This window comes from Hipposideros armiger, unplaced genomic scaffold (genome assembly GCF_001890085.2).
Source record: "Hipposideros armiger isolate ML-2016 unplaced genomic scaffold, ASM189008v1 scaffold_1367, whole genome shotgun sequence".
In the NCBI taxonomy this organism is placed as follows: Eukaryota; Metazoa; Chordata; class Mammalia; order Chiroptera; family Hipposideridae; genus Hipposideros; species Hipposideros armiger.
In genome coordinates, this window is record NW_017732717.1 from 155,448 (window position 1) to 179,390 (window position 23,943).

The 23,943-nt window shown below is 36.3% G+C and overlaps 1 protein-coding gene across 1 annotated transcript in view; it reads left to right on the forward strand.

Annotated features, from left to right (window-relative positions):
- The window catches only part of SPINK5 (serine peptidase inhibitor Kazal type 5), a 154,901-nt gene extending 135,699 nt beyond the window's left edge, over positions 1-19,202 (forward strand). Inside the window, exons 27-37 of the mRNA XM_019633652.1 lie at positions 2,417-2,486; positions 3,392-3,519; positions 3,683-3,758; positions 5,788-5,915; positions 6,705-6,777; positions 7,468-7,557; positions 7,690-7,817; positions 8,625-8,724; positions 12,323-12,453; positions 14,889-14,979; positions 18,045-19,202. Coding sequence (XP_019489197.1) covers positions 2,417-2,486; positions 3,392-3,519; positions 3,683-3,758; positions 5,788-5,915; positions 6,705-6,777; positions 7,468-7,557; positions 7,690-7,817; positions 8,625-8,724; positions 12,323-12,453; positions 14,889-14,979; positions 18,045-18,053 — 1,024 coding nt within the window. The 3' untranslated portion in view covers positions 18,054-19,202. The remainder of the gene's footprint in view (positions 1-2,416; positions 2,487-3,391; positions 3,520-3,682; positions 3,759-5,787; positions 5,916-6,704; positions 6,778-7,467; positions 7,558-7,689; positions 7,818-8,624; positions 8,725-12,322; positions 12,454-14,888; positions 14,980-18,044) is intronic.
- Positions 19,203-23,943: the final 4,741 nt, after the last annotated feature.

The following is a 23,943-nucleotide window of genomic DNA, read 5'->3' on the forward strand; positions in this document are numbered from 1 at the left end:
ACCTTTCTCCTTGAAAAAAAAATTTCAATAATGTAATAGTATAGGCTATATGAGAAAATCTAAGTACTCCAAATGCTGCATTTTACAGATGAGAATTACTGATTTGTTTTTTTTTTCAGTTCAAGGTCCATTGGGGGAGGAAGCTTCAGAGATAAAACTAGAATTCAGTTCTTCTGAATTCACGTTGTAAACATTCTTTAATAGAATTAGGGTGGCAGAGTGGGGCAGTGCTAGGGCTTTAGTACCAGATGGCTATTTCAGCTCCACGTTCTCAAACAAATTATTTCACTTCCCTATGCCTCAAACTGCTCATATTTATCATGGGGGTAAGGGCACCAATAATCATAGTAGCCAATAATGTTTCCTTTGAAAGTTAAATGAGAGGACCCATGTAAAACTCATAGCATAGTGCTAGCACAAAGTAAGCATGCGATAAGTATGATTTGGCACTATTAGCATTGTCATTTTGTTCAGTAAATAATAGGTATCACCATTACTAATAAATAATAAATAATGTTAGGCTCTCTTATACTATAACATTTCTGCACAACTTACACTTTGCAGATATGACAAACATAATTGAAATAGCTTTTCACGTATGCCTTTGTTTCTTTCTGCATCACATATTAATGGTGGATAATTTTGTGAAAGAACAAATGATGCTCAGATGTAGAAAGTTATTAAGATAAAATTTTCTGATGTGATCAGTGTCACCTATGTTATACGATACTTACCTGGCGTATTTAACAAAACACAACATAAATGGAATAATTTTTTACCACCTTTGTAAACCATTTATCTGACAACAAATGGTGTGTGACTGTCAGCTATGTAACAGGCACAGTTCATGGATAATTACACTTCAAGAGAATGAGACAAACTTCCTGCTGTTATGGATCTATAATATAACACTGATATAGAACAGATTGTAAACAAATAAGGAAGTAACTACATAACGCGAGGCCAGATGGTAATCAGAAAAGTAAAGCAGAGAAAGGCCACAGGAAGGGACTGAGGTTGCTATTTTGTTTATGGTGTTCAGGGAAGGCCTGACACATGAGGGAGACCTGTAAAAAGGGCTGAAGTAAACCATTTGGATATCTGGAGGAAAAAAGTTTCAGGCAGAGAAGAACCAACACAAAGATCCGAAGATCTGTATGAATTTAGCAAGAAACACAAAGGAGGTCGCTGTATGTCGAGGTCATTGCAGGGAAAATTGTGAGACATGAGCTTGAAAAGATCGCATAAGGCTTTTTAGGCCAAGAGAAGGACCTTGGATGTTATTCTATGTGTGATCAGAGGCCACTGGAGGTTTTTGAGCAAGCCCTGACTACAACTGTTATTCCACCAAGTTGAATCAGTTTAGGCTCCCTCTTTCTCCAGTAGTTGACTTGATTAAAATTTCCTGACTTTATGATTGAATCTTCAGGATATATTTTACTACCACTTCCCTATTTCTTACATACTCAAAGGGAACTTCCTAACACAAATGTATATTTGTGTTATATAGATTCACACACGTTTGTTTTGTGGGAAAAAAAAACAACTAAAGAAACTTTGAAAGAGAAATATGTGTACTAGAGATTTTCATTATTTGGATATTGGGCAAAATACATCTGGCTTGCTTATGAAAAATTAGGTTACTGAGTCCCAATCTATTGGGTTGTTGGAAAAGTCATGATGCATTTTTGCAAAGAAAAACAGAATAAATACGTCATGACTTTTCCGACAACCCGATAGATCTTGTCAATACAACTGTTGAAATGGTCACTGAATTTGAATTTCAAACAATTGCACAGATGATTCCTAAAGCACATGAAGACTTAAGGACCACCGACATCAAAAATTTATCCAAATGGTAAGAGGTTTTAAAAAAAACAAAACAAAAAAATCATGATCCTAAGGTACTTTCTAGATCACTTGTCTTCTTTCTAATCTTGGACTCCGCACTTTAAGAAATAATATGATAATAGGTTGACCTGCGTATCAAGGAACTAGAATGGTGTGCTGGTGGGGAATTTAAAAACCACAGCTCATGATGAAAAGGTGAAAGAACTGAGGAAGCTGGTCTTGGAGACCTGAAACTTGCCTTCCAATATCTGAAGGATTAATATCAGGGAGAGGTGATGGATTCATCAGGCTTGTTCTTCGTTGTCCTGAGAATGTGAAGTAAGACGAAAGAATGGGAGTTATAGGAAGATACATTTGGACACAAATAAAGGGGACTTTGAAATTACTTGAGTTGATCTACCCTACCCGTGATGACAGAGCTGCTTAATAACTGAGCTGACTGCCCATCATGGGGACAGGCAGAGAGATTCTCTGTAAAGGAACAGGTTTTGGATACATAAACTTCATGGCTTCTTTGAAACCTGAGTACGTGTTAACAAGATGACTATTGACTCTTGTCTTTCAGGCTAAGAGAAGCAGATGGAAACAATAATTCTGGCAATAGAGCAAATGGGACTGAATCAGCGTCAGGAAAGGTGAGTCATTAACTAGGTTTTGGCAAGAATGGTCTTTCAGTTAAGTCAACACTTGGCTTATCAAAACTATAGAAAGAGCGTGCCACTGTTGCCAACCAAGACCTTGCTTGCCCTTAGATCGGAAGCCGTCATTAATGTAAATATCACTGGTAACTCGTTCAGTATGGAAATTTAATGCCCTATGGAGACCTTTCAATCTAACACTTTACAAAACACTCTTATACATTGTAGCTTATTTAATTCTCTCAACAGCCTGGTCGAATACATTTTTTAACTCTTACTTTATAGATGGGGGAAATGAGGTTCAGCTGCATAACCAGTTACCACCAACTGTGGCTTAAAACCACACAAATTTATCTTCATACATATCCGAAGTTCAGAAGTCCTAAATGGGCCTCACTCTGTGAAAACCAAGGTGTTGGCAGGGCTGCATTTCTTTATGGTGGTTCTTAGGGGAGGATCTGTTTCTTTGCCCTTCCTAACTTCTAGAGGCTGCCTGCCCTCCTTGGCTTGTGGCCATCTAAAACCAGTAATGGTCAGTTAAATCTTTTTCATGCTTTATCACTCTGACACTGACACTTTGCTTTCCTCTTTCACTCATAAGAACCCTTGTGATTACATTGGCCCACCCAGATAATCCAAAATAATCTCTCCATTTTTCAGGTCCTTCAGCTGATTAGTAATTTTAAATTCCTTCTTAGACCTTAATTCCTGCTTGCTGTGTAAGCCAACATATTTACAAGTCCCAGGAATTAGGCTGTGGAAGTCTTCATGGGCCATTATACTCCCTTTCACAGCAAGGTTCAGTGGCTGCCTCACTCTTAGTCAAAATCTTCAGATTTTCAAGTCCAATCAAATACTATGTGAAAACAGCCATTTCCAATGTATTCTTTCCTTCTTTTCAGGATACCTGTGATGAGTTTAGAAGCCAAATGAAGAATGGACAACTTATCTGCACTCGAGAAAGTGACCCTGTCCGGGGTCCAGAAGGCAAAACACATGGCAATAAGTGTGCTATGTGTAAGGAAAAGCTGTGAGTATTTTTTAAAAATTGGCCTTTAATTGTGAATCTTAAAGTGTAATCATCACTTCTCATCAGTTTGAGAATATGGCATTTTTTTAAAAAGCAGATCTAGTAATTAATGAGTTGTTTGTTCACTTTGGTTAAAATGTTTCTTTCCGTTTTTTAATTCCAGGGAAAGGGAAGCAGCTGAAAGAAAAAAGCAGGAAGCTAACAGGACAAACACAACAGAAAAGAACAATGAAAAACAGGTAATATATGTTAGATACGCTAATACTAAAATGGGGATGGTTGGTTGTATGGTTAATTCATCCGACAAATATTTATGAAATGCCTACTCTGTCACAGTCATTGTAGATATAATGGTAAACAAGAAAGACATGGCCAGATCTTGCAAAGAAATATGCACTAATCAATACCCTGAGAGCAACTCCGATGCAATTACCACACATTTGTAGGACCAGTGACAGTTGTCAAATTATTGTTGTTATCAAGTGAATTTCTTTTCTGAGGTCTTAAATAGCCAAGCAAATAGATATCAAAATTACAAACAATAAAGCGAGGATCAAAAACTTGAAGCGCTAGTTGATAAATTCTTGAGTTGGCATTACAGTGCCATCTTGTGGTCAATTTGGTATTTTAACAAATGATGTTCAGTGCTTTACAACATCGCCACAGAATATGACACAGTACAATCTCTTCTAATCCATCTGTGAACTCCAATTAGAAAAGTAAAACAGTGAAATTTCCCTAGGGAGGTTTTCCCATTGATGAGGCAACTTTTCACTAGGTCTGTACTGACTAAACAAAATGAAACATGAATAGTAATTATCGTTTTATAAAAAAATACCAGATTGGGGATATCTGTTTTACATTTTGGTACATGAACAGCTTTGAGAAAAGGTTTTGTTGTACAACTTCAAATGGCCTCTATGGGACATCTATTCTACTTATAGTCTTGATCAATTTAAATGTTCTTTATATATGTATATATAGAAAATGTCCAGATATTTATTTTGTGTGTGTGTGTGACAAAAAGGGAGCTTATCTACACAGGAAAAGTGAAATAACCTTTGCAAAGCCTTTGCGTCATCATGTTTAAACCTCCCCCCAAATCTATGCAATGGGTGGTATTTTTCCAATTTTACAGTTCAGTAAAACCCAGAGAAGTTAATTACACAAAGATAATAAATGGAAGAGCCAGAGATTTAACCCATAAAACAAAGGTTGCAATACAGGAAGATGGGTGTTATCATAAACATATATGTATTGGTATTTTCAGCACCTGAACAGAAATAATTCTAGTAACTTCTAAAAACGATGGCTTCGAGACATAATATGTTGATCAGGTAGTCAATTCCAGAGACTCTTTGAAATGCTCAGATAAAAGTAGGTTCTATGGGCATCACAATTTAAAGGAAGAAGGATAACTACAATCTAAGTTACTAGCAGTATTTTTTTTAAGGTAACCTTCCCATAGCTCTACTTTGGCTCTTTGGGCTTAGTGGACATTCAAGACAAATTTCATAGCTGTCCAAAGATTTCAACAGAGGCCAGATCCTGTGGACTCAGTTCCATTGGCTTCTTTTTAAGGCTCTTATTTTTCAATGAACAAAACAATACAGCTCCATCTTCTTAGGAATGTATAGTTTTATTCTCTGCCAGGTAAAAGGAATGAAGAAAGGATTGCCTGGTTGTTAGCAGGTTTCTGATCACAAATTCAACATTGACATTTTCTTCATCTGTAACTGGAAAAATAAGTGTTTATCTTGTAGGGTTTTTATGATAACTTAAGGTAATCTATTAGAGCACATAACAAAGTGCCTGGCCTATAATACAGATTTGGTAAAATAAATAAATAAATAAATAAATAAATAAATAAATAAATAGTTATTGAAAAATAAAGCTAAAAGTTTACATTTTAGTATGTCTTGCCAAAAGAACATCTTTTAGTTCATTTCAGGGCCCTTTCTGTGTGGAGTAATGGGTACAGTTGCTGGGAGACAGGTTTTGGGGCTCAGCCTAATAGAGAACTGTATAAAAATGGTATGGGCTGCCTTAGGAGGCAGTGCAATTTCATTGGAGCAAGACAATTATTTGAGAAGGATGCCGTGGAGAGGATTCAAAGCAGGTATTGAATAAAGCGCCCTTAAAACACATTCCATCTCTAGAATTTAATTTTCTCTAGACTTCCCCCCTTCAAGTGTCATGAGTTTATGTCATGTTGTCAGTATTTAAGATCAGACTAGGATAGTAACATCTTTTTGCTCCTCTTGGCAGGATCAGTGTCATGAATTCCGGAGCTTGGTGAGAGATGGAAAGCTCATGTGCACCAGAGAAAATAGCCCCGTTCGAGGTCCATATGGCAAGATGCATGTCAACAAGTGTGCAATGTGTCAGAGCATCTTGTACGTGAAGAGGTTTATTGATCCATTTGATACGTTGTGCCTGTTGGCCAGAAAATAGTTCCTCTTAATTGAAAACTTAAGTCACTTGGCATCACACGTTAAAAATATAATAATAGCTCCTTACTTTAAAGAGGACAGTAAGTTTCCAAAGCACTTTCATAAGAAATTGTTATTTTGATGATGAGCAGCGTAATCATACATGGTGCATCTGGGAGAGGGAGTTAGCTATTGTGTAGTGACCAAATCATTGACTTTCAAAGAGGACACGTATCAGCTAAGTAATGTGGGACAGGCCAGGTTACTTCGTAAAGCTTTAGTTCTTCCTGTGTATGAAGGCCATGATAATTTCACAATGCAGATTTGTAGGGAATCAAGGAGATACTATTTTTTTAAATGTTTGTAAACTTTAAAGCAGTAGAACTATGTAAAGAACAATCAGTACTGGAGAGTTTAGTTGTACTTTAATAAGAAGAAATAAAAAGGAGAACTGAAGCAACTCTACATGCAAGCCATAAGTAGACTCTACTAAGGAAAAACAGTAATGGCCTTAGAAAATCATATCATTCTGAATAACAATATAGTAACTGAATTTAGAAAAGCTGATAGCACTGCCACAAATTGTGACAATTCTAACAATCACAATTCATTAGTAAAGAAAGTATCTCAGATATTTTTTAGGTAGGAGAAAGTAGTGTAAGATTTGCAAATGTTTAGAATTGGAGAAACACTTGGTTAAAAAAATTTCCAAATAACCCTGGAAAAACTACACTATCCTCTTTTATTCTGCAGTGAGCGAGAAGCTAGTGAAAGAAAAAGGGATGATGAAGACAAACCACGTGACCAGCCTTCAAATAATGCAAAGGTTATTTCTTAAAAGATACAAAGAAAACAATTTTCGTTTTCCTCCTCAGATCTTCCATTCTGCTCCAATTGTTGGATAACAAAGATACTAATCTTTTGCCTCAAAGAAAATTGATTTTGCCAACATTATCACTTTGGGATATAATAAGATTTTCTGACTTTGACGTTTAATGTTTTTCTCAGTTTTGTAGAGAATTCCCCTGGAGTGTGTGTTAATTATTGCTTTAGTCTCTCTTCTTGGGAGAAATGAGGATTGAAAAATAGCGGGTAAAATTCCTTACCGCCTCACGTGCATGCTTATCTGATTCTAAATGTGAAAATGAGGCATCAGGGAGCTTGTTGACATTGATTTTAACAATTCAGGTAATATAAACTAATCTCAAAGCCGCCCCTTTCGCTTCTCTCCTTGATGCCTTTTTTCTGTTTTCTCCAGATCGTTTTCTCAGTATCAACAAATCAATAGGTGCATGCACGATGCTACCTTTTCTATTTGCTTTTCAAGACTGCGAAGAAGACATCCCATTCAGCCCTTTCACAGTGATAATCACATTTGTAGAATTAGATTCCCGTGAAAATGTCCTTTGGTCAAGGGTCCTCATGTGGAAAATGGGCGATAGGAAGGAAGGATGGAAGGAAAGGGAGGCGGACAAGAAGGTCTATCAAGTGTTGTTTTGTTTCCCTGCATTTCCAGGACCAGTGCAGAGAGGTTCGGAATGAAACGGAGGATGGAATGTTTAGACTTTCTGGGCATTCCTTGGCCTCCATTGCCAGGATAAGTGCAGTGAGTCTGAGCCCAGAGCCATAAAAAATAAATAAATAAATAAATAAAAATCTCTCCTAAAACCACATTTGAGAAACCCAGCAAGCCAAGAAGGGAAAAAGCCATGTTCACGTCCCCTTTCTCATATTCTAGGACGAGTGTGGTCACTTTCGGAAGTACTTGCGGAATGATGAGCTCTTGTGCACTCGTGAGAATGACCCGGTGCGAGGTGCTGATGGAAAGTTTTACAAAAACCAGTGCTACATGTGCAGAACTGTCTTGTGAGTAAGAGGTTCCGGTTACCCCTTCATGTTGTCAGGGAACCGCATTGTTAGAAACTGCTGTTTAAATGAACCACAGGGTCCTTCAAATAAGCCTTTAGATTCAAGGCCTTGATATAAGAGAAAGAACGCCGGACACTTGGAAACAGTCTATTCAGCTGTAAATTCTAACCATCATATTTACTAATTGTCACTTAAAAAACAAACAAACAAGTTTTTTCAACTCTCAGGATCATAGTTACAAGAAATTATTCCAGAATTTTGTTCCACAGCAAGATCAGACCCAACAAAAAAGTATTTTTGTGTAAAAAAAAAAATATATGAGTTTTTCGACCCCAAAATGTATGAAGTCAACCTCTAGGGCTAAGGAATTTGTTTTTAAGAATGGGTCATCAAGTCATTCTGATGAATAACCATATTTGGAGACCAATGGACATGACAGATTATGATGATGACAGTAGTTGCGAAAAACACTGAACACAATAGTAATAATCAGTATTCATTTAGTTCTTCGTAGTATGTTCCTTGAGGTAGGAATTACCAATACTACGTTTTTTTTAATGTGCTAGAAAGTCTAAACTCGAGGAATTTAAGCAACTTGTCCAAGGTTGCACATCTATTAAGTGATGAAAGCTTTAAACCAGCTCCCAGCTGTGTGCTTTTCTTAACATGTCATCCAGGTTGCTCTCTGATAGAATGTTCTATGGTTCCATCATATTTTATTAGAATTGCTTACTTCCCACTGGAAGTTATAGGAGCTAACCTTTGTAGATAAAACTTTAAATTACTTTTTGTTTTCTTCTTTAGTCAGAAAGAAGCTTTGGAGAGGGCAAAACTTCAAGAAAAGCCATCACATATTAGAGCTTCCAAAGAAGAAGACAGCCCAGATTCCCATATTACTTCCCTGGTAAGAATGACTCTTTCTGAAAAGCTACTTATTTACTTAATTGGCTCATTTTGGGCGGGCTGTTGCCACTTGCCCTCTACAAATCTCATTTCCATTGAAAAGCCTGGGAAAGGTTGATTCAGTACAGCCTCTGGTCCTTTGAGGATTAAATGTACTTCATGTTTGGTGAGAATTCTGGGAATAGTCATCAGTGCATTATTCTGAGCTCATTGAGGTTATCAGTCCCACTTCAAGCCAATGTAGTACCTTTTTGAAATTTTTAAGAGTGAGTGTGTAATGAATGTGACTTATCTCACAGATGGTCAGGTCAGTAGTTTGGAGCCTGAATTCTCTAATTTCAGCAGACCAAAAAGTTTCCTAATTATTTGCCCAATTCAGGTAGGGTAATAGATGAGTTGCACTACTGAAATAGCATATAACAATTACATACTTCTTGTAAATTAGGCACTACACTGGTGATCTCTAAGCATAGAGAAAAGCTATTCACAAAAATCTGTTATTTCCCCCCCACCCCAGCTTTATTGCAATATGACATATTGTATAAGTTTAAGATGTATAATGTGTTGATCCGATACACTTATATTTTGCAAAATGATTACCCCCAGAGCATTATCCAACACCTCCATTACTTCACATAGGTATCATTTCTGTTTTGGAGGTGAAACACTCAAGATCTACTCACTTAGTAACTTTCAGGTATATAATAGAGTATTATTAGCTATAATCACCCTGCTGGATATTAGATCCCAAAACTTATTCATCTTATAATTGAAAGTTGGTACTTTTTAGCCATCTCTTCATTTCCCCCAAACTCAGCCCTGGTAATCACCATTCTACTCTCTGTTTCTGAGTTTGGCTTTTTCAGATTCCACATATAAGTGAGATCATACAGTATTTGTCTTTTGTCTGACTTATTTCACTTAACATAAAACCCTCAAGTTTCATCCAAGTTGTCTTAAAAGACAGGATTTCCTTCTTTCTCCTAATAGAATAATATTTTATTTTATATGTGTGTGTGTTATAGTGTTATATACTAAATATGTATTTAAAATATAAATATATTATATATACATATGTGCACTCTACACACACACACACACACATTATTTTAGTATATACCAGGGGTTCGAAATAAATCTATACAAGTGGACACTTTGGTCACTGTTGCTCAAGCAGTAGTTCACTGTAATCAGAAGTGTCTGGATGCTGATGGTAACCACTTTGAGTGCCCTTTGTAATTGCAAAAGTCAAACGTAGCTTATATTCATCTTTTGTTATTGGTATATATTATTACAATTTTAATATTTTTTTCTTTCTTAAAATGTGTATACATTTTTTTGGCACCCTCTGTATATACTAAAAATCTAGTGGTTTAGTCCTACCTTTGTCAGTGATTCATAGAAGGTACTTATCTAAATTGTCCCTCAATATCTCTGGTGATATAGAAATCACTACAATCCAAAGCAGTCCATTTATATGTTTGAATTTTTATCAAAACAAACTAGAAAAATACTTCTTTAAGCCTCTGAAATGAATATCAACAGATTCAATATTATTACATTTTCTATTTCTTATATATGTTTGTTTCAGAAAGTCCTTTTCAAGGAATTTGTTAATTTCATCTGTTGTCAAATATATTGGCATTATTCATAACATTTCCACATTATTCTTTAAATATCTATACTAATAGTGACACCCCTTTTTATACTTAATTTTGATAATGTTCATTTCTTGCCTTTTTGTCAGTTTTACAAATGGTTTATTAATTTCTAATTTTCTTCAAACAACAAATGTTTGACTTCGTTCTGTTTTCTAGTTCATAAATTTTCCTTCTTGATTATTTGCTTTCTTCTATTTCCTTTGAGCTTAATTTGCTTATTTTTTGTTAGCTTTTTGAGATGAAATTTAGATCATTGATTTTAAAACTTTCTTTCTAATTATGTACTTAGTTACAACTTACCCTCAAATCATTGCTTTAGCTACTGTGATGTGACAGTTCATATTTTCATTATCATTCAGTTCAAAGCATTTCTATTATGATTACTTTGAGACATAGTTAGAGTTCCTAGATACCTAGGAACCTTATTGCTGTCATATTTATCATCAATATTATCCCACTGTGATCATAAAACTTATGTTTTATGACTTCAGTTCTTTGAAATTTATTGACAGTTGTTTAACAGTCCAGGCATTTCTATTTGGTAATAATTACATGTGCACTTGAGAAGAATGTATAATCAGCAGTTGTTCGATATAGAGGTCTATAAGTATCATTTAAGTCAATCTAGGTAATTTTGTTTTTCAAATAATCTGTATCTTGTTTTCTTTTTGTCTGTGCTATCAATTACTGAAAGAAGTATGTTAATATTTCCACATGTTTGCAAATTTGCCTATTTCTCCTTTCGGTCAATATTTGCCTCATATATTTTGAATCTATACTTTAGATACATGCATGTTTGATATTGATATTAATTAATCAATTATTTTATCATTAGAAATTCTCTTCTTTATCTCTGCTAATATCTTTTGTCCTGAATTCTACTTTATGTGGTATTGGTATAGATATGTAGCTTTTGTATAATGACTGTTTGCATGTATATATTTTCTATCATTTTACTTTCAACCTACTAGTTGAAATATAAGATGTATTTAAAGTATACTTCTTGTAAACAATATATAGTTGAGTGTTTTTGTTTTTCCAGGCTGATAATCTCTATTTTTTAACTGGAGTATTTAGTATTATTAATATTTAATGTAATTATTGACACAATTGTATTTAAGTCTTTCATAATTCTACTTTTTAAATTTTTCTGTCTTTGTTCCTTTGGATCTATTTTTCTTTAATTAATAATAATAATAATAATAATTATTATTATTATTATTATTGAATTCATGCTCCTGAAAGACTACAACGAACAAATATATTCCATCTTATACATGAAAAATATATTTTTTTATCTTGGGAAACATACTAACAATTAACATATACTGAGCCCTTGCTATGTTCCAAACACTGTGTTATGCATGTATTTAAATTCATTATCTGATTTGATCCCATAAAACGCCAATATGAGACAAGAACTATTACATTCATGATTTTCAGATGAGAAACTAAGATACAGAGAAGTGAGGTAAATCATTCCTCTAGTCAGAGCTGGGACTCAAAAGCCCAGGCAGTTAATTAGTATTTACCTCTGGGTCTTTCCTTTCTGGATTACATATAACTAACACCTGCATTTAAGAAAAAAAAAAAGATACCATTTTTTTGCAAGATTACCATCATCTTAGTTTTCTTCCTACAGGCATGCTTCCGTTTCTCTTTGCCCAGTTATCACATAGGGTTTCTGCTTTCTTATTGCTTTGCTCTTCCGTATTCCTTGTTTTAGCTACTTACCTTCACTAGCAAAAAGAAGTCAAACCCAGGAGGTTAAATCTACCTAACAATGGTGTGAAATAAATATGTGAGTTTGTCCGACCTATTTACGATTCCTTTATGAATGATTTATTCAAATGTGATGGAGGAAGTCAAGAGGTTTTTCCCCCAGCTAATCCCTCGAGTATCACAGAAGCAAATCTGATTTACGTTTTGCTTGTTCAGGATTCTGAGATGTGCAAACACTACCAAGTATTGCCCAGGATGGGTTACCTTTGTCCAAAGAATTTACAGCCTGTATGTGGTGACGATGGCCAGACATACAACAACCCTTGCATGCTCTGTCATGAAAACCTGTAAGTATACAAGCCACACCATCGTACCATCGTATCTTCCAGGGTAGAGATTCACGACTACCCTGGTGACCCACAAGAGTGCACTGATAGTAGTTTGAGGTGTGCTGCAACCAGCCTGCTAATCATAGCAGTTCAAAATTTAATTTTGTGAATGTTCTTCATCATATATAAAATAGAGACAATTTAAGGTTATCCCTTTAATAAAATCGCTTATAAACTTTACTGAGTTGGAGAGAAAGGAAACAGTGGTGGGGTTACAATTAGAGAAAATTCTCGATAAGCCCATGTCACTTATGAGTGGGCAAACATCACCCATCCTTTGTCTAACAGAAAAAAAGTAAAAAAATCATAGCTCTGCAGAGTCAGCCCAGCCTATAATATCTAGGACCTTACGACTACCTGATAGTCATGGATTTCCCATCCTCCCTGAGTTTTCTTGGAGAACAAAGAGGTAGCATGCAAAAGAAAGCACTGTGGAGCAAATGGCAGACCTAGCGTCTGCTGTCAGATTTATTACTATTTGTGCATCTGTGGGCCTATTACCTCATCATTCTGAGATTCAGTTTCTTCGTTGGAGAAGAGGAATTAGGTGTCTGAGCCAACTGACTTCATATGGTTATTGAGAATTGTTATTTTTAAGTTAAATACAAAGGATTTGTTTTAATACTTTCGTTATTGGTTGTAGCTTTGCTGTTCCTTTTCTGCTCATATGCTATCTTACCCTCACCTCCATTCACATTCCTCACCTTTCCCAGTCTCCATTTGACTAGCTTTAAATGAGAGCGTGGTAGCGTAGTGAATCTTAACTTTTCCACCCACCCACTCCAGACTTACACTGCAGTCTATGCATATTCTATCCTTCTTAAAACTCTAAAGCAAGGCCCAGAATGGGAGGATGGTTCTGATATCTTGCTTTTCAATCCTTGAAAAATATTTGAATTTCCATTTATTTCCTTTTAATTCAAGTAACTCATAAATGAAAAAGCCATTCTGCAGTTCATATACTTAGAATAAAATCTTTATACAAGTGCTTTATGTGTCCTCACATCTGTAGGCAAGGCACTTTCACATTCAGCCCCTCACTGAATCCTCATTACCTGCTATAGAATGGTATTATCATTGTTGTACAGAGGGTTAATCTGAGGCTCAAAGAGTCCAGGTAATTTGTTTAAAGTCACAAAGTTAGGAGGAAGTAGGTCATACAGGATTTTAACCTTGATGACTTGGGGATAATACAGTTTTCTTTTCTCTCCACTACACTACTATTATATCCAACGCAATAGTTCCTTAAAAAACTGGGAATCAAAGATTCCTTTGATAATATGAAGAAAGTTACCTCTTTCCAGAAAAGAAAAGAAAATGATATGACACAATTTGTGTGCATAATATCTGTGGGCACATAAATCTCTTGAAGCCCATTTATAAATCTTACAGCATTTTAAGAATTAAGAAAACCCCCTTTAAGAAATGAGTCCCACCATTCAGGAATTTGTTACTATAGAGGCCTTATCTTCAGCCCAGAAATCCTTCATCTTCTTTTTATTGTAAATGTCAGTACCTAAATTATTTATGCAATGTTCTTTAAGCATTCTACAAACTGTATAAACCCATAACAAGTGAACCGCTACTTCAAGGGAACTTTAGAGTCAGAAATTCCAGTGATGAAAATATTAATAAAATGTGCCTCAGAATGGATTGTTTAGCTAAAGAAACTTGGAGTATAACATAAAAGATTCACACTAGCCCAGGCAAAAGGAAATGGTATTGTTTTCTGTTGTCACAGAGGAAGCTATAGGGAAGCAGTATCAATTTCAGCAATGTCCAAAGACAAAATGACCTGCCTTGTTAGACAGTGAATTTGTCATCACCAGATGCAAACATTAGATGTTTGATATATAGTATTTCTTAAGAGAAAGGCATTGAAATTCACACTCTTTAAGATTCTTCTAATTATAAAATTCAGATTATATGATTATGTCTCATTATATTTTATAAAATATTTTTATGTATGGAATCTATATTTTCTATATATTTTATGTGTTTATATTTGTATAAAATATATTTTATAATCTTCAAGTCACATTATAGGTACCCAATAAAGTCAAATTTCTCTCTGGGATCCAATTTCCCCATCTGTAACATAATGGCTTTCTGACTAGATGATATTCAAGTTTATTTCCAACATTCAGCAGTTCTATGAGTATATAGATGAATGAAATGTGACAGAATAGATCCAGGGCTGGGGAACAAATCTGGAGCTAAATCAGAAGAGACCAAATCTGGGTTATGCCTACTGGAAAAAAGAGTTGAAAAAAGAAGTGAATGCAGATCCCATGCCCTACCCCTAATTGCAGTTCTGGTTTGATGCCCAAATGTCACCCACACTGATCCTTGGGTTTTGTCTGATCTTTGAAACTTACTCTGTTCTGTTTTAGAATACGCCAAACTAATACACGCATCCGCAGCGAAGGGAGGTGTGAGGAGATTAGCACCCCAGGAACAACACTGCCCAGCATGCCAGCCTCTGTAAGTACATTGGTGTCCATGATTACAGTGTTAGGAGCAATTGGTTCTTCTTCTTTTCTCTTGTACTGGGTGACGGACATTTCTCTGGTCCAGGAAGTGATACAAGGTCAGGGAACCCCAGAATTGGTCACGTGTTCATTGTGAAACTAATTAAGTAGTTGCTAAAATATGTGGGAAGAATCTAGTATTTAATATTGAAAGATAGTTACTGTTCACTGAGATCCTTCATCGATTGTTCAGTAGCACTAGCCCTAACTAACAATTTCACAGAGTATATTTCCTTTTCTGTGACCTACAATAAGAAGATGAGACAGGGACCAAGAGAGGTCAGATAGCGGCAGAACTGGATTTAAACCATTGCTGAGTAACCCCAATATGCTTGCATTTTGCATTGTATTAAACTGTCACCCAAAAATGAAAAGTTGACTTTTTCATTTAAATTCCTACAAGGATATTTTGACACACATTCCTGAGTTTGACATTCTCCCTGACAACTGCATTTGAGGACTCTCTTCCTTTAGCAAGATGACACATAACATGGAGAAAAATACTAGAAATTTTCAAATAAAAAAATTTTTGCTACCAGATAAGTATGGGTTCAAATTCCAGTTTTTGATGTTCTTCATATGTGAGGCCTTTGACAAATCACATAGATATCTAAACTAAAGGTCTCACTGAGTTATTGAAAAATATTCAGTTAGTACTGACTTTTAAGCATTTGAGGCAGTGTCTAAGAATTAATGGCATTTATTTTTACTATCACTATTATTATTATGTCTAAGAGACCAAAGTATGAACTTAGAGAAACAGACTCTAAGTATGAACTTAGAGAAATAAGCACAGTGCTTATTTATTTTTAAAATGTTTAATGAATTATATTTTAGTAAATTTATTTTTGATAGTCACAAATATCTATTTAATTCAAGCAAACAGTATTTTAATAAATCATACTTAATAAATAATTATTTACTATTATCCACAACTGCTTTTACTCTCCTCCACTGTCGCAAATAGCTTTGGCAGTAATGGAACTGGAAACTATTCTACCAGGCTTAAGGATCGTGAGCACCACTAGATGAGACCAGTCTAAAGAACTACCCAGTGAAACTTGCTATGGGAAACTAGAAAACCAAGAGCTCTAAGCTACGTATTTCTCATTTTACACAAGCAGCTGAAGGCAGGTAGAGTAGGTGGAGTACTGGGATGAAATCAGGGAACCAACTCTCTACTCTATGTCTTTACATACCCATAAAGAGAGGGGTTACGCTTTTGCGACAGTCCCCATATTGTGTTTGCTATCTTGTTACATATAAATTCTTAGTAACTTGCCCCTCATTTTATTGATAGAACATACTGTGTCCCCCATCTCATAAACACACCTGGTCACGGATGTGTGAGGAACAGGAAGGTAAAAATAATCTTTATACGAGCCCTATAGACCACACCTTAGAGCACACCTTGCTGAAATCTCATGTAGACAATTTGACAAAAAACTGCTTTATGAGTAAGTTGCCATAGGATAATACTGATAAGATGTATTTATTCAAGTCATAAAGAATCTTGCCAGGGCTAAGCACAAAAGGTTCGTAAGGGAGCGCCTTCTTTTCAGCTTTGGGAGTTTTCTTTGCACGAGAGTTACATAACAGGCATTATTAATGGTAGGAATTATTCATGATGTAGCTGATGCAACAAGTCATTAGAACAAAAGGTGTCCAAGGCACGGTTTCAGCTCCCTCTGTATGATTCAGTGCTGTGATTTTGGATACAACAAGGTGGTACAGGTGGGCAACGGCTCAGCATCGCTCTGATAACTATTATGGAGGCATATCCTGAAGAATGGAATCTATTGCCTGAACCTTGTTCTTGGATAGAAGGTTCTCCGAGAGAGTCTGGAATCTTGAGAATGAAATAAAAGGCCAGGCAATCATAACGTTCCTGGAAAAATAGATTGAGGATCCTGAAACCCTTATCTAAAAAGTACTTTCTATTATATAACTACTAAGATTAATATGATCCCATAGAGTTTTATGTGATTTTCCTTTTGCATTCTCGTGATAGTCCTGTGATTTGGGCAGGGATCATTACCCTTCTTATTTTACAGAAAAATCAGCCTGGGAGAAATCCTGCAATTTATCAATTATTCAGTATTATATCTTGGGTCTGGTATAGATTTTCTGACTTTATTTCTGATGCTCTATCATTATCCCTTGGTTGTCAAGAGATTCTGAAAAGCAGGGGCTTTAGAGAAGGGATTGTCTCAATTAAATAAAGGTTAGCTACCTCAGAAGGAAATTCTTGTATTAAGAAAAATATCAATACTATTTTGCAAGATGAATAAATTACTATTCTCAATCCAATGACAAAGGTTTTCAAGGATTGAACAAGACCATAACTTGTTACTCTCAAACCAAAGGAAATCCTATAATTTTAATATTGACATGAAAGCTGAAATAGAAGTTTGAGTTTGGAATGATGGTGCTACTAGGTTTCCAGGTGGACTAGCTGCAATGGTTGGTTATGTGGAAGAAAACTTCCTGAGGCCCTTACCTCCTTTTTTTTTAAAATTTATTTGATGATTTAATGTTTGAAATGTTGATTTGAAGAGTTAATAAATGTTGGATGAGTCAAGCAAGGAAGATAGCTGAATATATTCTCATGACCTAAGACAAACTATAATAGTAAAAGCATTCATGTTAGAGAAATCAGATATAACTCCTGACCAAATGTGAGGCCTTGGCCAAATCACTAACCTCTGAAGCTCAATTTCTTCCTCTATGAAATGAGGTTTGTAACATTTATTTCTTTGCATTACCATGAGGGTCACGTGTAATCAAGAGCAGAGTTCATTTTTGTATCTTCCTCAACAGGTAGTACATACTAGGCACTCAATAAATGCGCATTGACTCAACTGAACAAAACGTGAAAGCGATTTTAAATTGTGAATTCTTGGCAGAATGTAGGACTCAGTGGATTTCTTTGACTGTGGTACAGCTCTAAATGGATAGCCCTTATTTCTACCATGTCTCTGAATTTCTGCTCTCTAACTGACCCATCTTCTCTTCCAGGACAAATGATGCGAGGATCGGTGACAGCCATGGGAAAGTGTATGCCCCAATTCTGAGTTGCCTACCTTCACCATCTGTATATACAAAGAATTCTTCAGAGCTCACCTTATTAACTATAGAAAACAATAGAGAGCTATTGGGGGAATGGACTCATTGACTTTCAGTCTTCTCCATCTCTTTCCTCAATTCTGTGATTGGAGGGCACAGAGATCTTTCCACCTAGTCTGTGCTCTGCACACCTCTTGGTCACAATGCTGTCTGTCCATCTACTTGTTCAATAAAAGTACACCCAGCAGAATACCCTTTCTGGGATTTCTTTGCCACTGCCTGGCTAGGAGGAAATTGTTTTTTACATAAAGCCAACCAGCTATGAATCAGCCTCACCTTCATTATCTGCCACCTCACCAGCTCCCCTATTTAGCGGCTCTATTTCCATGAGTAGCGTAACTATCTCTCAGTTACATGGGCCCCATCCAATGACACAAACCAGTAATTTCCCATATCTAATCATGTTGCCTCTCGACAATGTCTTATGTCAGGGCCTTGGGCCCATAGTCTGGGAGAAGAATAAGGAAATGAGTGTCACCAAGGTGTGTTCTTCTCTAGAACAGCGGTGTCCAAAAGAAACAGAATACACGTCACACATGGAATTTCAAATTTTGTGGTAGCTATAAAAGAAATGGGTAAAATTAATTTTAATAACATATTTTGTTTACCTCAATATATCAAAATGATTATTTCGAAGTAGAATGGATATAAACTTTTTTTTTAGTAAATCTTTGATATTGGTATGTATTTTATACTCACACCACATCTCTCTTTGGACTGGCCACATTTGAAGTGCTCGGTAACGACATGTGGCTAGAGGCTACTAAATTAGTAAGCTAAAGTGCAGAAAAATCTGTTAGGGGACACACACTTTAGATAGGGGTGGGATGAAACAACCGGTAACTCTGTCATGCTCAAAGTCTTGCGACTGGTGTCTTGAGACAGTACCGAGATATGTTGTTCACTTTCCGATTCTGGGCTGGTGCTGAACACACTCTAGAGGGAGAAAGGCAGTGGAAAATACATCACAGTTCAACTTATTCTCAGCTTCAGAAGAACTGTGCCCAGAATGGCAGGCCTGCTTGGATTTGTGAGGTTAATTTTGTATGTTTTCCTCTGCTTTTTAAATTTTAGATATATTGTCACTAGGCCAATCTTGTAATCTTTTTCCTTTGTAACTGAATAAAAATAAATCAATTCCTATTCGTTTTCCCCCCCTATATTATCATTAAGAAAAAATAAAGGAGGCTAATACATCATTTTTCAAGCATGAAAACTGCAGAAAAAAAAGTGAGAAAGAAATGATGCTATTTTCTTTGGCCCTTCCAGGACGTACAGGATAGGTTTAGAAATTCTATAGCATGTGAGACAGTAACTCCTTAGTTATTTATAGGAAATTCTCTACATGTCATGGACAAGATATTATGTTTTGAAAAGTGGTTGCTTTGTTATGTCAGTCATTTTGAACATGTTACAGAGATATCAACAACAAACCCTTTACATTTCTTTTATTATTATCATTATTTTGATTACGATTTTGAATAGTAGATAATATGCACAAAGACTTTGTTATCCCACACTTAGGACTTAGCCAATCCTTGATAATCTTTGTGAGCACTAGAGAAAGAGTATGGCTTAGGAATAGGGTAGGGTGGACGATCGGGTTGTCTAGAATGGGACAAGACATGGGGATGGAAAAAGGTTCAGGGACCCAGTAAAGGTCAAGGATGCAGTGGAGGTCAAGAATGAGATGAAGACAGGAAAACAGAGAATGGACTGAGTTTTAACGATTAGGGATAAGAGTATGAATGTGTTGAGCACATTATTTGGGATTTTTTAAAAGTTAAAACTTTATTATCTTCAGACACAAGTTAGAGGCAAATATAAAATGCCAGTGTCAAAATGATCACACAAACTAGCTGCATTAAATATCAAGTACATTTCTGAGTTGCTTCCTGATGGATGAGCTGTATCCTGATGGATGGGAGGCAAATAAAACCCAGACCCATCTCACTGAGGTTTCAGAAACCAGCCCTATAATTCTAAACCAGAAAGTGACAAATGATCCTGCGAGAACTCAAGAAAGCAAAGCTATTTCTGTCATCTCTTCCTGGTCACTACCACAGCTTATGTATTTCTCTATAACTAATAGTTCACATTTCCATTTTCAGAATATGGGTTTTCAGAGATTTACCTCTGTCAGACTCCTTCTTTCCTCATGCAAGGAACTCACCTGAAGTCTGCACCTCTCTTTCAAGGCTTCAGAAAGCCCGTGTCTAGACTCTGGGTGAATAAACTTTTCCTGTAAAGGGCCGGATAGAAAAGGTTTTAGGCTTTGCAGGACATTTAGTGTCTGTCACAACCACTCAATGTTGCTGTTGTATAAATAAATGAATTTACATTATGTAAATAAATATACATGGGTGTGTTCCAATAAAAGTATATTTACAAACATAGGTGGTAGGCCCAATTTGACCTGTGGGCTATAAGCCAGTAAGAGGTAAGAACCTATCTCTTTTCCTTCTTTTTTGTATGTTGTCTTCGCTCCCTTCTATACTTTTTAAATACCAACCACACTTCTTATTCTATGAAAATGATAACAGAAAATAATAAATGTTAACCTTTCTAAACACTTAATATGTGCTTGAAACTGAGAAAAGCACATGGCAAGACTCATACCTGTCCCCCAATTCAATGCTCTTCGTGACTGTCTTGGTTGGCTTTGACTGAGGCCAGTCTCATATATTACACAGTGAGGCTATGGCAAATGAAGTAAATGTGTCCTCAAATAACATTCCCCGTGACCTTTCCCAATGACAGGTGGTATTTCTTTCCCTCGTTAAAAAAAAAAAGCGTAACAGGACATCTTGTTTTTTCCCTGACACCATCTTGGCACACCGATAGATCCCTTCCCAGCATTGAACTTAAAGTTCCATGTAAATAATATGTGACTGTAAGTCATCCTTCAAGCATGAAGAGAGAACAGAGAGAAAGCTTTGTCAATTGAAGATCAGTCCCAGGAGAATAAATCAAAATATTTGTCACCCTTGATGGAATTTTCATTTAACCCTAGAGCTCTTCCTGGGTTGTTTTGATGTGCTGCCTTCCTCCCATCCAATCTGTTACAGCACTTGTAAATATTATTCAAGCTGCTAGATATCCTGCATTTTACCTTATTTTCTTCTTTTATGAATGTTAGACCCTTTTTCTCTCCAGTGGACTTCTTCAGTAGCCTAATCGACTTGCTTGTCTCCATCCTTGTTTGTTTGTTTACTATCCAAATGACCTCCTCCAAACAGATTTGTTTAATTCCCCCATTTAAACTTCAGCCACACTGCACTAGAACAAAGCAGAAAGAGACAAACCTGAAATCTAGGCATTGTCTTCCCTCCTCTCCTTGGTCCTCCATGGTGTTAATCACCAAATCTGATGAACTCTTTGGTTCAAGCCATCATCATCCTTTCATGATGGATCACAAAAGCCTCATAAATGATCTTCCTGCTTCAGCCTTTTCCTTTCCATTGCATTTTCCACTGTAGGCAGAGCAATGATCTGAAATCCAAATTTGATGGTATTATGCTTAAAACTTCTAAGTGGCTTCGCTAGCCCCCAAGATGAACTCCAGACATGTAAAGCTTCTCTTCACCTCTCCATCTTCAACTCTTGCATTGCGTTTCCCTTATGCTCTTGAATATTTTCTTGAACTTGATCTTACATGTCCCTTCTTCCTAACATTTCCACCGCTGGTCCTTCTCCCATTTTTTCCTTCTATTTCACAAGGTCCATCCCACTAAACTCTAGACTAAGTTGTTCTCACCTCATTTAAAGGTGCAGTCTGTTTTTGGAAGACTTGCAGGACTTCTTTTTTATTCAGAATGTGAATTATTTCTTTGTTACAGTCCCATAACATCCTGTCCTTATACCTGTATTACCAGCTGTCATTGTTTTGTAGTTGCTTATTTACAAGTCCATCTCCTTCACTAGACTACGACTTCCTTAAGCAGAGACAGTTTAATATTCTTGTTTATATCCCCAGTGCCTAGTACAATGCCTGGTGTGGAGCAATTACTTATGAAAAGTTGTTGAGTAAACCTAGACCCTTAAGATACAAATTTTTAAAGGAAATTTAGGACAGATATTCCCAGTTCTGGCCAATGACATAAAGCCTACAAGAATAGGGGAGGACCATTATTCTGCAAAGAATTTAGAGATTTTGCAAATTAAAATTTGCTGGCACTAATGGTTGGAAACACAGTAATTACATGAACATAAGAACTTATAAAATGTAACTCCCCACCCCTAGAAAAACTAGAGTCATGAGGAGTTTCTCAGGATCTTTAGCAAAAGCTACAGCTAAGGAGGGATGCAAAGAGCAGCATGAGACCAGAAAAAAACTAGTAAATTGCTTTTTATCAGCTAAATATATGTTATGTAGTGATTAAGTCCATCTCAACCAGGAAAAGGTTATTTTATTCTAGGTTGATAAAATCCTAGGCTGACAGAGCTAGAAGAAAATTAGAGAAGATTTAGCTAGCATATTTAATATATGGGAATCCTGAAGCCAAAAGAAGGGAAAGTAATTTTCTGAACTCACCCAAATAGGTGTAATTCGGAAATACAAATTCAAGTATATGGCTTTTATGCTCATGATCTTTACACCAGTCCCTCTGGCCTCATGAACACTAGTTCCATTCTCTTCATGTAAATGATATTGTCAATCTGATTATGTTTTGGCATAAAAAGAATGGATTTTGTATTCAGTGATCCTAGAAAAGTGTTCATTAGCTGCAGAAATGGTCACTTTTGTTAATTTGTGGAATACTTCAATTCCAAATCTATGGAACATGTGTCAGGAGAAAGTACAGAGTTGTTAGCAGATAGTAATGGGATTAGCAGTGAAAAGCGAATGCCAATGGCTTGACTTACATAAAAGAAGTACTGAGAACAATGATACAATGAAACGTTGCCAGCTTATTACATTCTCATCTCTGGATCCACATTGCTCCTCAAATTTTAAATGAGAAAATTGCTGGAACTGTTGTCAAGTTCTCTAAAAATGAGTTATTGATGAGCTGTGTCCACAAAGAATATCTGCTTAGGTCCCGGCCTCTGGTCACAGGACAGACATGAATCAAACAGGAAATGTCACACCTTTCCTCACCCAGAGCCTGTTCCATTACACTCCAAAGAGGCTGGATAAGCTCCAGTGTTAAGTGCCCACTGAAGGATTCCTGGGAAGCTGCTTACCCCTAGATTAGCACTTACCTGGAAGCACAAGATAATATTCTAAAGAAGAATGGAATTTTGATAGTCATTTTAATGTCACTGTGTCAAACAAGAAATAATAACACAGCATCAACAATGGACGCCATAGGAAAGCTATTAACTAGTTTCCTTTTACCTTTCCTTCCCTCCCATCATGAAGCTGGCAGATAAATGTGTGTACTTTTGCCTTAAAGGATGTTTGAGTTAAACTGGACAAAAGCATAAATAATAGGCAAGAAATTACACCTAGTAGCTTGAGTACTTTGCAAAGTAAACAAAACAGAAGGAATAAAATTTTAAAGAAAAAAATGAAAGGAACCGAGTTCTAACACAGACCAAGGCTACTGCTTGGCAGCACTCTGAAAAGGCAGACACTGCTGACTGTGTGATTACAAAAAGTGTCCCCAAACCCTAGGTTCAGGGGTTCTCAATCTCAGAATTCACCGTGACCCATGTGAGGTACAGAATCAGGGAGCAACCTCACTGAAGGGAACCCTTTATTGTCTGTCATGGGCCATCAGGAGGACAGGCAACAACGAAGATGGTCCAGACTGGAGGGTCTGCTCTCATTTTATCATCACTGCTT